Source organism: Choloepus didactylus, chromosome 10 (genome assembly GCF_015220235.1).
Source record: "Choloepus didactylus isolate mChoDid1 chromosome 10, mChoDid1.pri, whole genome shotgun sequence".
Taxonomy (NCBI): Eukaryota; Metazoa; Chordata; class Mammalia; order Pilosa; family Megalonychidae; genus Choloepus; species Choloepus didactylus.
Window position 1 is genome coordinate 39,646,873 of NC_051316.1, and position 12,770 is coordinate 39,659,642.

Sequence of the window (12,770 nt, forward strand, 5' to 3'; positions counted from 1 at the left end):
ACACAAAGTTTCAACATGTATGTAAATTTAGATTAGTACCTACATCATAAAGATTCACCCAAGATGAATGAAATTATATGGAAGTCACCAAGAAGAAAAATATATTATTGGGATAAATGGTGATTTATTGAGCAGGAGGCAGGGGATAAAATATGTCAAAGGGAATCATTTCTGAACCATAATCAACCTCCTACAAGATGCACAGTTTTGTCTCAATTATCTCCGATATCTTCCTTTGCCCCTGCACTTGTCTTGCCAAGTGGGGTAATATAAATGGTTCCATGATTAGCATTGATTACAGACAAGAAATAGTAATTCCTGACCAGAACCATCTTCACCAACATTTACCCACAATGAATTTATTCTCAGAAGAAGGAAGGAAAATAATAGTTACTAGTCGGCACCTTCTTGATGACATCAGACACTTTACCTTTGTTGCTTAACCTTTCAGCAACTCAATGAGGTAGATACTATGTCCCTATTCTACAGATGAAGAAAATGAGACTAGCAGTGTTTAGGTATATGTGCTCTCTTCTCCCTCTGCAGTTTATATAATTGGCTCAAGTTTACGCAGGGGAAGAGATGTATTCAAACTCAGGTCTATCTTCTCTCCAAACCTCTCTGGTTGAAAAATATATGTATTAAATGCCCCCAAGTGTATTTTATTAGTTGTTTGCTTTCCTGTTTCTGAGTCTTCTGCTTGCTGTGCACTGGTAGAAGCAATATGGTGAATACACAAGGTGAAATTGGTGTCCGTGCTTCTCATCTGCAGTAACTGTAGGTAGAAAGTCCTTATTCTAACTTGGGGCCACTTTTTGAAGCTTCAGTACGCATACTTGGTTTATTGCAAGTGAGCTGAAAATGTTCTCCTGAAATCTCTGGTTTCCCTTTTCAAGGAAAATAAAATCCCATGCAACGTTTTGCACTGTTTGCTTTGCTCTTTTTCAGACTACTGTCGGAGGATGTAGGAATGGACATCCCCTTTGAGGAGGGAATGCTGAGCCCCAGTGCTGCAGACATGAGGCCTGGTGAGAGGAGCATTTGTTCATTTCCTTCAGCAGTGTTCTGCATCCAGACATTTTCATTATTCAGTGAGAGGACCATTTCCTATGCATCCAACTTGTGATTTCAGTGATAAAAGTGAAGAAGAAAAAGAAAATGTGGGAAGGAAGGTGTTAGGCTCGATTTGGTTAATTTCAGAACTGATTTGAATATTGATGCTCACTAGAGGTGGCAACATTTTATCTCCTGGATCAAGGCCTCATCTGCCAATTTTTCATTTCCTTTGATAATTGGCTACTGTCTATCATAATGCCAAATTCTAACTAAAGTCTAAGTTCACCAAATTTATACTTAAGAGTGAGAATGTTTCAAGTTAGAAATGTGATATCAAGAATGCTCAGTATCTTAAACTATAAAAATCTACACTCTAAGGGCTTGCAACAAAAGGCATATATAAAAGGGAATTTTTGATATTTGGTTGCAACCTATGTGACTCCCACTTGGTATGAGAGTCATTCCCTCATATTGCACCAGGGTTAGGATCATACCAAGAGATGCATTTTGGATGAACCGTGGCATTATCAGTCAAGCCTAGAATGGGATAGGAAGAAGGTAAGCAATTGTATTTTTTATTTCTGTCCTAGTATTTCCTAAAGTACATTCTTCAAAAATACTAGGCATGGGATATAATTATTTTTTAAGTGTTCTATAGCCAAATAAGCTTGGTAACCACTGCATGCTTAACTCATTTTCAAGATTCACAATGCACTTTTGGATAATAAAGGTGGCTAAGGGTGTGGTGATCCAATATGGCACCCACTAGCCACATATGACTATTTAAATTAATTAAATTTTTTTAAAACTTTAAGTTCAGTTCTTTGGTTGCAAGCACATTTCAAGTGTTCATAGCCATATATAGAATATTTTCATCATCACAGAAAATTCTATTGGACAGCACTGCTCTAAGAATTCCTACAATAAAGAAACCTGTTTACCTTTGTAAAAATCCAATGTTTCTCAAACTTATTGGTCAACAGAAACTTTTTTCCAAGTAACACTTAAAAATATCATATAGAACACAGTTTGAATGATGTCCTATACTGAAAAGAAAACTCTTAATGATAAAGGAACAGCATCAACTTCCTTAGAAGAAGGCCAGAGATGAAATTTGAGAGTTGAGGGGTAAACCAGATGACCTTCAAAATACTTCTTGCCCTAAAATCTTGTGATTTCTGTTTTTAGGCTTTCCCTCTACCTTTGCTTAGTTGGGGTGAACTTGGCTAAAAATGACTTCCTCAGTATTGCTTCTGTTCAATGAAAGGCACATGAACTCCAAGATGAATATGCAATGAAAGGGCAGGAGTTACTTCTGTGAGCCTTTACATAAGATTCTAATTTATGGTGTGGGAACCAAGGCCAAGCACTATGGGAATAAGAGGTAGTGACTGCTTGGGTGAGTTCAAAGAATGTAAACTAGGAGGATACCTTAGATTTTAAAAAAGAGGATGACAGCCAAGGAAAGGTTACTGAAGATGATACACAGTCAGGAACTGAAGCATTGGGGGAGTGTCTGTGACCATAAGGAAAAAAGTTCATGTTCTCCATTCCAGAGGAGCAAAGTCTCATGAATCCTTAGAAGGTATATGTAAGTGCAACCATTTTTCTTATGCAATATGCACCATAAAAATTGAATGTAATGTCATAGCACTGTCAAGTTCTCAAACCTAACAGGGAAGATTTGAAAAACAATTTTCTAACTATTTAGAAGTGGTCTCACTTTCTGTGCCTACATGACCAGGACTGATGAGGGTAGAAAGCTGGAACTGGAGCCTTCTGATCATGAAGGAGGCCCAAATTCCATGCCTTCCAAGTAAGGATTTTTAGCAGGTCTACATTTGCTGAAATAGTCTTAAAAATGTTTTTCCCTGGGACCCAAACCCACTCTTGGCTGTTCTTTTCCTTCTTTAGAACCTCCTAATTCCCTGGATCTTCATAGCGCTCATTCTCAGAGAATCAAGCTCACAGCCCCAAATATCAGTCTTTCTTTGGACCAAAGTGAAGGGTCTGTTCTCTCTGATGATAACCTGGACAGTCCAGATGAAATTGACATCAACGTGGATGAACTTGATACCCCTGATGAAGCAGATTCTTTTGAGTACACTGGACATGGTAAGTTGCTGAGTTGATGAGGCTGAAGTCAAATGTTAAGTGAAAGATTAACAATTGACAGTAGGAACAAACCTCCCATTTTTGTACCAGTGGCTCGCTTCTATGATTTCTAGAGGTTCCTTTTTGTATCTCAGGTCATAGATGGCTTTGATTGACAATTCAGAGCTTGATGGAGCAGGTGTGGTTCACAGAGATCACACTTAGCTATTGCTCTTTTATTAAACCCCTTCCTCTTTACCAGGCGTGAGCTAGGCACTGAGGATGAGGGAAGACTGTTACATGTTGTGTTCTAACAAAATTGGGGCTGGATTTAGGAGAGAATTTAATTTGGAAGATAAAATTTGAAGCAGGGAAATCAGGGCTTATCAATTCCTTTGTATATGTTTCGACTGCCTGGAATGTTCTTTCCCCCAGATCCTCACGTGGCTGGTTCCACCTCTTTATTCAGACTTCAGTTAGATGTTACTTCCTCAAAGAGACTTTTTTGACTTCTGTAATCAAAGGTGCTCCTCACCAACCTAACACACTCTACATAGTCCTCTCTATTCCAGAATTCAGGTTATTTTCCACATATCACTAATTGAAATCACACTACTTAATGGGTTGTTTGCATGTTTTTTTTGTCTTTCCCTTCCCTGCTAGAATGTATGCTCCATGAGGGCAGGAACTTTATTGTGCTAGCTTTCTATCCCAGTAAAGAAGGAAGGAAGGAGAGATGTGGGAGTGGGGGAGAAATAAAAAGAAAATGTTTAGTTGCCAGATCCTTCTGATATGGCTATCAACCTCACTATAGTTTTTTCTCTGGCTCAATGAAACTTGGTTCATTAAGAAGTGTATGTAAACATTGTGAATGTGATCAACACCACTGAATTATATATCTGAATGTGGTTAAAAGAGGAAATTTTAGGTGGTGTATATGTTAGTAGAATAAAACTTAAAAAAATGAATCAGTGAACTCTAATGCAAACTATGGACTCTAGTTAATAGTACAATTATAATAATATTCTCTCATCAACTGGAACAAAGATACCACAATAATGCAAAATGTTAATCATGGGGGAAGTATTTGGGAACTCTATTTTCCACATGATTTTTCTGTAAACCTACAACTCCTCTAAGAAGAAAAGAAGAAGTATGTGTAAATATAAAGCATTTGCTTTAAAAGTGGCATCGTGTAGTTTCTGTCTCACTACAAGACAGGGTGGCATTCTCTGAAGTTAAAATATTTGAAAGAGAATTGCGGACACTGCTATTGCTTTTATTCATTGTAAAAACTCTTCTAGTCTTAAAAAGCAATGCCACAATTAAATGATGCCCTGACTTTTAGAGCCAAGCTAATTCCAGCAATTTCTCTTCTAAGAGAAAATTATTAGGAGAGTAGGACATTCATAAATTAGCTCATTAATTCAATCAATGGTTATTCAGCCATTGGGGCCATAACCATGACCAGCGCAAATTCAAACACTACTTTTACCTTATCACTTAATTTTTTTCAAGTAAAAAAACAGAAGTGATTAAACTACTTGTTCTGTCTTTTATTATGTTTAAGTAGAGATTTTATATTGCATTTTTATCATGTTCTCTAGTTATCTGGGTATTTAGCCTTGTAGTTTGAGTATCTAATTGGAGATGAAAGGTCTTGATTTTCTGCCAACCCAGGGTGTCTTCCCCAGCTACTCCACCACTACCAGTTGCTCTGGCTGCTCCAGCCACCAAGCCACCCCAGCTGTCCCAGACCTTTTCCTGCTAATATATTCTCATATATAGGAATTGTGCCTTGACTTAAAATCCCACAGGAGCCAGCTGTGGCATGACCTGCTGGTTCCTCCCTCTTGTCCTCCTGCATATCTCTGTTGCCTTGGAGAGCTGTGTCACACCACGCTTGAACCTTTTATTTTTATAAACAGTAAAACTGCCAAGCAAAGCGGCGGTGGCTAAACAAACTGGTAATTAAAGCTGTCGCTTGCTGACATAGTTCTTTTTATTTAGTTGACACAGTTACATTGAAAGAACCATTTTAACAACCACAACCCTACTTTTAGGTCTTAAAACTCAAATGACAGAATTTTAATGTAAGTTGAATTTTAAAGTCTAACTTGATTTTCAAATGAAGGATATATGTTCAGACCCTGTTTTAAACAAAAATTAAACGTTGGAAACAAAGTACATCTGAATATCTGTATTTTGTAAGCATGTAGGCATAGATAACTGTGTAAGAGTCATGGGATATAAATGCATTTTAGTCCTGAAGTGTGAAATAGATGCTTGAAAACTGCAAGTTTTTTTGGGTTTCTCATGTGAGTATTTTGAATTAGGCATTTACATTCAAAACAAAATTAGAGTGTTTAAGGTACAGTTGTTCAAAAGTATTTGGTTGGTTATTTGTTTTATTTAATGGACACTTCACAGAGCTTACTATGTGCTGTGATCCATTCTAAGTGCCTTATAAATATCAGCTAATTTAATCCTCACATCAACTCTGTGAGATGGATATTATGTTTATCCCCTTTTATGGATGAGACTACAGAGAGGTTAAAAGTGATTTCCTTAAGGTCACACAGCTTAGCATGCAAACCCAGAGTTGGTGCCCTCTACCCCTGGTCCAGGCTGCTTTCCTACAAATTTACTTACAATGAAAAGGAGAGGGTCTTTTATTAAAATAGACTAATATATCTGAACCCTAACCTGATAGCCTACCTTCACCATCACATTTCCTTTTTTTTTGTTTTATACTGTCAAAATGCTTATTGCGAAATGGAGTCTTAGAACAAAGGAAAGCAAAGAAAAGTTCACATCAAGATGAAATGTATGATACCAACTTGGATTTCTGAATACATTGCAGAGTTCATGCTGGAATATCAGATTCCAACTATGAAGTCAATAGCTTACCACACAAGAGTAAAATTTCATCTTCCATTCAGACATTATACAAGATATTTAGCAAAGCACTTGCTCAGAATAACACTGCAATAGAATCATTGAGAAAAAGTTTTTGTTAAAAAAAAAAACACACAATAAGGTGATGATGCCATCTCTTCAAAACTCACACTCTTAATATAAATATTTTTTATTATTTAGTACAAAATATTTGAAAGAGTGCAAAAGCAGTATGTGCAGGGTATTGTATCTGACATTAAAAGATATACTATTCTGCACATAACATAAAACAATTAATGCAGGTGCTTGGAACTCTTGTTTTAAAGTAAAATAATCACATGCCATAAACTTCCTCATAGGCAATAGAGTGCAAACTAAGTTGGAATCTTAGAAAACACGTCTGATTCTCCAATTTCCCTGGTAGACACTCATTTTTTCATCACAGTAAAGGCTGCATCTAGAGCTATCAGGCTGTGCTACAATAAAAAGAATAGAACAGATTCTTCTCTCTGGCAATGCTTAAAATCTAAACAAGATAATAGCCATTCGAAAACAGCAAAAGGTACCTGGGTATAGAAAAATTGTGCTCTTATATGTGTGATGCAGTGAGACTACTAGTTTCAGAAGGCTGCAACGAAGTCTACTGTATCAAAATTCAAAAAATGCATCAATATTTAACTCAGAATAAATTTTAAAATGATATTTCATAAAACTTTTGCTATTCTAATCAAAACTTTAAAAATCAAAGTTATGTACATAGTAATGCTATGAGAATTATTCCAGATCTCTCCCAACAATCACAAATTTCTTGATTTTAATGCGGATCAGATTTGATACCTTAACTGGTGTGAAAGTCTTAAAAAAATCCAGTACATGTTAAAAATCTCAGGCTAAAAAACAGCCCTAGCATGTCCGCATGTCCAGAGCTTCAGCAATAAGCATGTTAAAGTATTCTTTTAACCCCTTCCCGCTGGTGTTATTCATGTAAAATATTAAAATGTGATTTTGCTTAAAAAAAGGTACTATTACCAAAAGGGGCTTTTCAATTTAACCTGGCTACTTTGCAGAACTGTAGCTACCTCGGCGAAGCTTTTATTTTTTATTTATTGTGGAATCGACGTAATAGGAGAGTGACCTAAGATGCATTTAGCCTGTTTCCATCAGCATTCTTAAGGGGAAGGAAACCATTTCCACAACTGGTGATTTCAGATAAATGCCACAATCCTACAAAATTCATATGAATACAGTAGTTGTAAATCTGAAAATGCCTCTTATGACTTGGGTCATTTTGTCAAGGGGGGATAATTGATTAGATGTGGAACTCTAAAACTGCCAGCCTTAGCAAGTTTCTCCACGGGGAAGGGACAGTGCTATTGGCATTGCAGATGGAATTCTTTGTTGTGTGGTACCCTCCCTGGCATGCAAGGCATTACCATACCTGGCACTGGGCACCAAATGCACCCCGGTCACTATGACAACCAAAAATATGTCCTCTGCCCCAGGATTCTCAAATACCATTAGGTGACAGCACGACCCAGATTGAGAACCACTGGTCAGTTGCCATCAAACTCTACACAATCCCTCTACTTTAGGAGAAGAGGAAAAAAAGATGGAAGAGCAGTTAAATTTTCAGTTGTGTGGCTCTGGCAATTATTAACATAATTTAGGGTTCCAATTCCCTCTATGAGTCTTTAAATTTCTCGGTGTTTCTTTTACTCTTTTCTTTATAAATGTACATTTTTGCAATTCAAGTGATTGGAAATAAATCCAGCACCAATAATTTACCATATAATCAGAATTTTAAGGTGTTCTCACTCTATCCAGAAAGATTGTTTAGAAGACCTAAACTCTTAATTTTATCATTTTCAAAAAGAAATATTTATTAGCCATATACTGGATTTTTAATGATAATGTTACTTGTGCAACTTCAATTCACTTTTCAGTTCAGTTTTTGAAATGGCAAATCATCACCTTTCCTTTTATCCAGCCATTTTTCATGACTGAAGGATGCTTACTTCACCAGATGCCAGAAGGACTTTCATGCCGTTTGCCTATTTTATTCAGTAACTGATTACCAAACACCTTGGCCAGGATTTTGCCCAAAATGAGATTTTGCCTTTGGAAAAATTTTGAATTTCATTATCCAAAAATATTAAATTGGTCTTGGCTTCCAAACAGTGTTTTTTTAAGAGTTGTGTCCAAACAGTTGAGAACTATAATTTAGGCTTGATTTCCTTTGATATTTACAAAGTGCCAATGATATCAGAAATATGCAGACACTGAAGGACTTAGGAGGCCATTTTTACACTTTAAGGAAAACCAGGGTTTGTTATAATGCTTTGTAAAACTAATCCTAGAAACATAAAAATATCCAAGGGTCAGAAGAAAATGATGACTTATTTCTGTTTTCCAAACCAGCTGTAAAGTTATTTTTATCATAATTCAGATCTCAGGAAAGGCATATCATAAGGGAAATGGAAAAAAGAATTTTTGCCTGAATGTTTCTGATAAGAATGTTGCAAGAACTGTTAACACGCACATGCGCCAATGTTTTTCCTTCATAGGCTCCCAAGTGATGTTTAGTGACCTCATTTAAGCTACGTTTTCTTAAAACTAACTTCTGATGACAGTTTTCTATATGAATAATGCACCATAGCTTTATTTCCAGATAATCAGGAGTCACTTCAACTTATTTATCTACTGTCTACCATTATTTTCACAACCTATAGGCAACCAGCTTATAAAACCAATTCTATGTTTTAACTCTGTGTGCAAACTAATAAAGTGTTAAGCTTATTTTATTTTACCCTCAGGCAACTTCATACCATAAGGGTGTTGTCTGAAAGGATGATTTGTTTTTTTATGCTGAGATTTTATACTCAAATTAACTGCCTGTCTGTGCTTTTTCACCAAAGGAATTTTAAAAACTCCTTAACTGTATATAGGATTTCCTTTCTCTAACAAGAAAAACCTCAAACATAATGTCTTCTAAGGGTATCCATATTACAAATGAAAGGTGGTGATATAGAAAGCTAGTCACCTTTCACAAATATATGGCCCTTCTGGAAGGCCACAGCTGATGTCATCGCTAGTCAATCCTTAATGAACACCAACAGTGGGATCCCCCACTGTGATCGTGTGGCACAGGACATTCATGAGCTTGTATGCTAAGTCATCTAACAAAAGACAAAAGAGAATTTTCGACTTGATTTCTCCCTGTATGCCCAAGGCTTAATTGACTTCAACAGTTGTCAAGGAGAAAAGCTTGTCATTAAGAAAAGGAGACAGAGTATCCAGCATTTCTTAGTGAAGAGGCCATGGGACCAAAAATTAAATTTGGAGGGCCTGAGGATAGTGAGATAAATGAATTCTGAAATTTTTGAAAATAATGGTGAAATGATGTTTGAAAGGAGGAGTAGTAATTTATAGGTACAGGAGAAGAATTATTAAGATCAGGAGGGTAGTGCTAATTCAAGGGAATAAGTAAAGCTGGACCTCTTACTAGTTTGTATTGTTAACTTCCATAGATGTTAACATTAAGAGAACTTACCGTACCCCCAGTTCTTAAATAACTTTTTCCCCCATTTGGTTCCATCAGAAGAGGTGGTGAAAGGAGAAGGAGCCCCAACAACTTCCCAGCTCCAACTCTCTGAATCATTAGGAATAATAACTTCATTAAAAGGTCTAGCCAGAAACTTGTACCAAAATGAGTAATAATCTTTTTTTTTAAGAAACAGTAGGAAAATATTTATGTGTATATGGACATATATAATGTTAAGGCAAGGATGTACTTTCTTACTATGATACCATAATCAAAAAATATGAAGAAAAATTAATAGATTCAATGCTATAAAAGTATTAAATTTATATTTGGCAAAAAATTTGTATAAATTTAAAAGTTAAGCTCAAGTCAGAAAAAAAGTTGCAACACATGACGAAGTTCTGTCTATAGAAAACCAAATATCAATTAGGACCACAGTATGCAAAGGATTGAAAAGGTATCGTGTTTTCAGTAAGAGAAATATAAATAGCCAACAGTTTTAAATTCTCACTTTCATTATTAATTAAAGAAATCCAGATAAAAACAACGAGATAAATTTTACCTTAAATTGTCAGGGGTTAAAAACTTTGATAACTGCCGGTGTTTTGACAGTGTATAAAAACAGGCACTCACACATCTTGGTGTGACATGTTTAAGGGCAGGAAAATGACCATAAAAATGTTAAATGCTTATTCCCACTGACCCAGCAATCCATTGCTGGGAATTTACCCTGTAGCAGTATGTGCACAAATGAGGTGAGACACCTATACAAAGATACTTAGTGAAGCCAATTCTTTATAAGGAATAACATCAGCAACAAAATGGAATAAAATTATATTTCCATCACTATGGGATTGATAAATTAGAAGACATCAATAAAATGGAATCTTCTAGGGCAACTTTTTTAAATGAGCAGGATTTATATTTACTGAGACCTAAAGAAGCCTATGCTATATTGTTGATAAAAGCAAGTTGTATTACAGAATGTATAGAATATACAGAATAATAATGTTTAGAATATATGAAATAATTATACTTTTTGAAGAAAAATGTGTATACATATGTGCATAGGAAGAAGAAGGTACATCAAACAGCAATGAGTGAGAGTAGCATGTGGGTCTTTGCTGATTTCATTACCAATTTCTCTATTGCTTGCACTTTCACTAGGGTGTTTTACTTTTATAGCCAGATAAAAGAATCTGTTACACAATTATTTTTTTTTTAAATAGCAGCCTCAATAAAAGCATGCAGAAAACAAAACAAAACAACCCTCACTCCCTACCCCATACAGATCACCGAGGTCAAGCTAGGGCAAGTCAGAGAGTACAAACCTGATGAGGTGGGTTATCCCAAAAAGGGTTGATGGATAGTGAGTTGATCACAGGGAAGGGCCTGTGTCTACAGAAGCATCCGAAGACAAACCCACATCAGAGCCTAGAGTTCCAAGGGAGGAGAGCCCAGATGGGGGACAAGGTCCCAGAAAGAAGCTAGGATTAGCCTACAAGGCCCCTAACCCAAGTAGGAAGGGAGAAGCAGGAAGCGATTCGTGACAGGAAGTCCAATGCAGCTGGATGGATTTGCCCAAGTGAGGCAGAGCTTGATTTGAAGCCAAAGATTGTGTCTCTGTGTCCTTAGTTGCCCAGAGCTGGTGAGAATGCAGCGAAAGCAAGAGTGAGGCAAGGGTCTGTACCTGGTGTTAGCTGTCGCTAGGATTGCTTCCCCGCTGAACTTCATTTTGCTTTTCTAAGTCATAGGTAATTAGACACTATTGCATGTATAATTGCAGAATCTTCTGTAATTATACTGGCTTTGTTGTGGCTCCCTTACAGATTACCTCTCTTTCCAGTAACCTGTCCAAACTTTCTTTACTTACCCTCTCATCCTCCCAGTTTTTATTGTTTGCCTGCTCCGTGCAGGTTTCCCAGCTAAGTGTGGAGTGGGTGGGTGGTAGTGCATATTAAAAATGATTTAGACACAGTTTCTTAGCCCAAAGTCTCTGTAATAAAATAAATGAGAATGAAACAATCACACATTCAAGGTACCATATGGTAACTTAGTTTAGAAGAGTGGAAAATGTAAGGGTTTTTACTATATTTGCTTACTAACTCTGCGATCTGAGACAAAGTTCTTTGGAGTCAGATTATACATGTGTATATTGTCCATTATACCATATACATGTGTATATTGTCCATTATACCACTGGCAGTAATATGCCTGTGCCTGTACATGGTAGATACTTAATAAATGATTGCTATTATTATTATCAAAAGGGCCAAAAAAGGAATACAAGTATAGTACAGTGTAAATGCACAAGTCCTTCCCATGAATGGAAAAATAAGAATGATACTGACAGGATTACTGTGAAGGTTAAAAATAATCATTTCCTTCTAATGACTTATACTTACAAAGAATTACCATTTTAAGCTTTAGTATTACTTCGAGTAAAAATAGAAACAATTGCTACCATCTCTTTTTGAAAAAACTAAAAATGGGTGTTTTTTTCGGATGTACAAGAGTGGGTAGTAAATTTCTCCCCAAAGAATGCTCAGCGAGCTTTTATAATGCCTTGAGCACCCACAAATTTAGAAGCCTTGTGAATTTTTGACCATGCAGCATTTCTGATCTACAAAGTTGTTTCCCCCTTACTGCAAAATCTTTTGGTAGCATATTTTAGAGATAGAATCCATAGGAAGTAACATCAAATTTATATCCTGCTGTGTTCCCAGTAGGGAAGGGGGCCCAATCCTGTTGTAAGAATCTTAGAGCATGGATCTAGGCTGGCAGTAACCTCAAGACATCAAGCCAAGGGCCCCCGAAAGACTCAGACACTCAGGACAGGCCAAGAGACATGGCCCAAGGAAACCAAGATTATCTGGGCCAGTTAATTAGCCCTTCACCCCATCAGAAATACCTCCAGTCTTTAACCTGCATAATTAACATTGAGTGGGTATTGTCCTAAATACCACTGAACTACAGATAACACATGATAGCACTAGCCCTGCCCCTATCCCCACCCTCAGCTTGGCCTTTGAATTGATCAATCAGCCAATAAATAAGATTTCACTGGGTGTCTTGTTATGTGGTCAGGACGGTGTTAAGCCTTATACAGGTTGGACTAAACAAGAGAGCTCTGTGAGGTTAAGTCGGAGGTCTTGCTCCTTCAGCCCTGCGCTCTGCTTCG

The 12,770-nt window shown here is 36.7% G+C and overlaps 1 protein-coding gene across 8 annotated transcripts in view; it reads left to right on the forward strand.

Moving 5' to 3' along the window:
- Positions 1-12,770, forward strand: part of PRUNE2 (prune homolog 2 with BCH domain) — a 96,511-nt gene that overhangs the window by 55,109 nt on the left and 28,632 nt on the right. For all 8 annotated transcript variants that reach the window (XM_037797040.1, XM_037797044.1, XM_037797039.1 and 5 more), the window contains exons 3-4: positions 949-1,028; positions 2,971-3,171. In XM_037797040.1, coding sequence (XP_037652968.1) covers positions 949-1,028; positions 2,971-3,171 — 281 coding nt within the window. The remainder of the gene's footprint in view (positions 1-948; positions 1,029-2,970; positions 3,172-12,770) is intronic.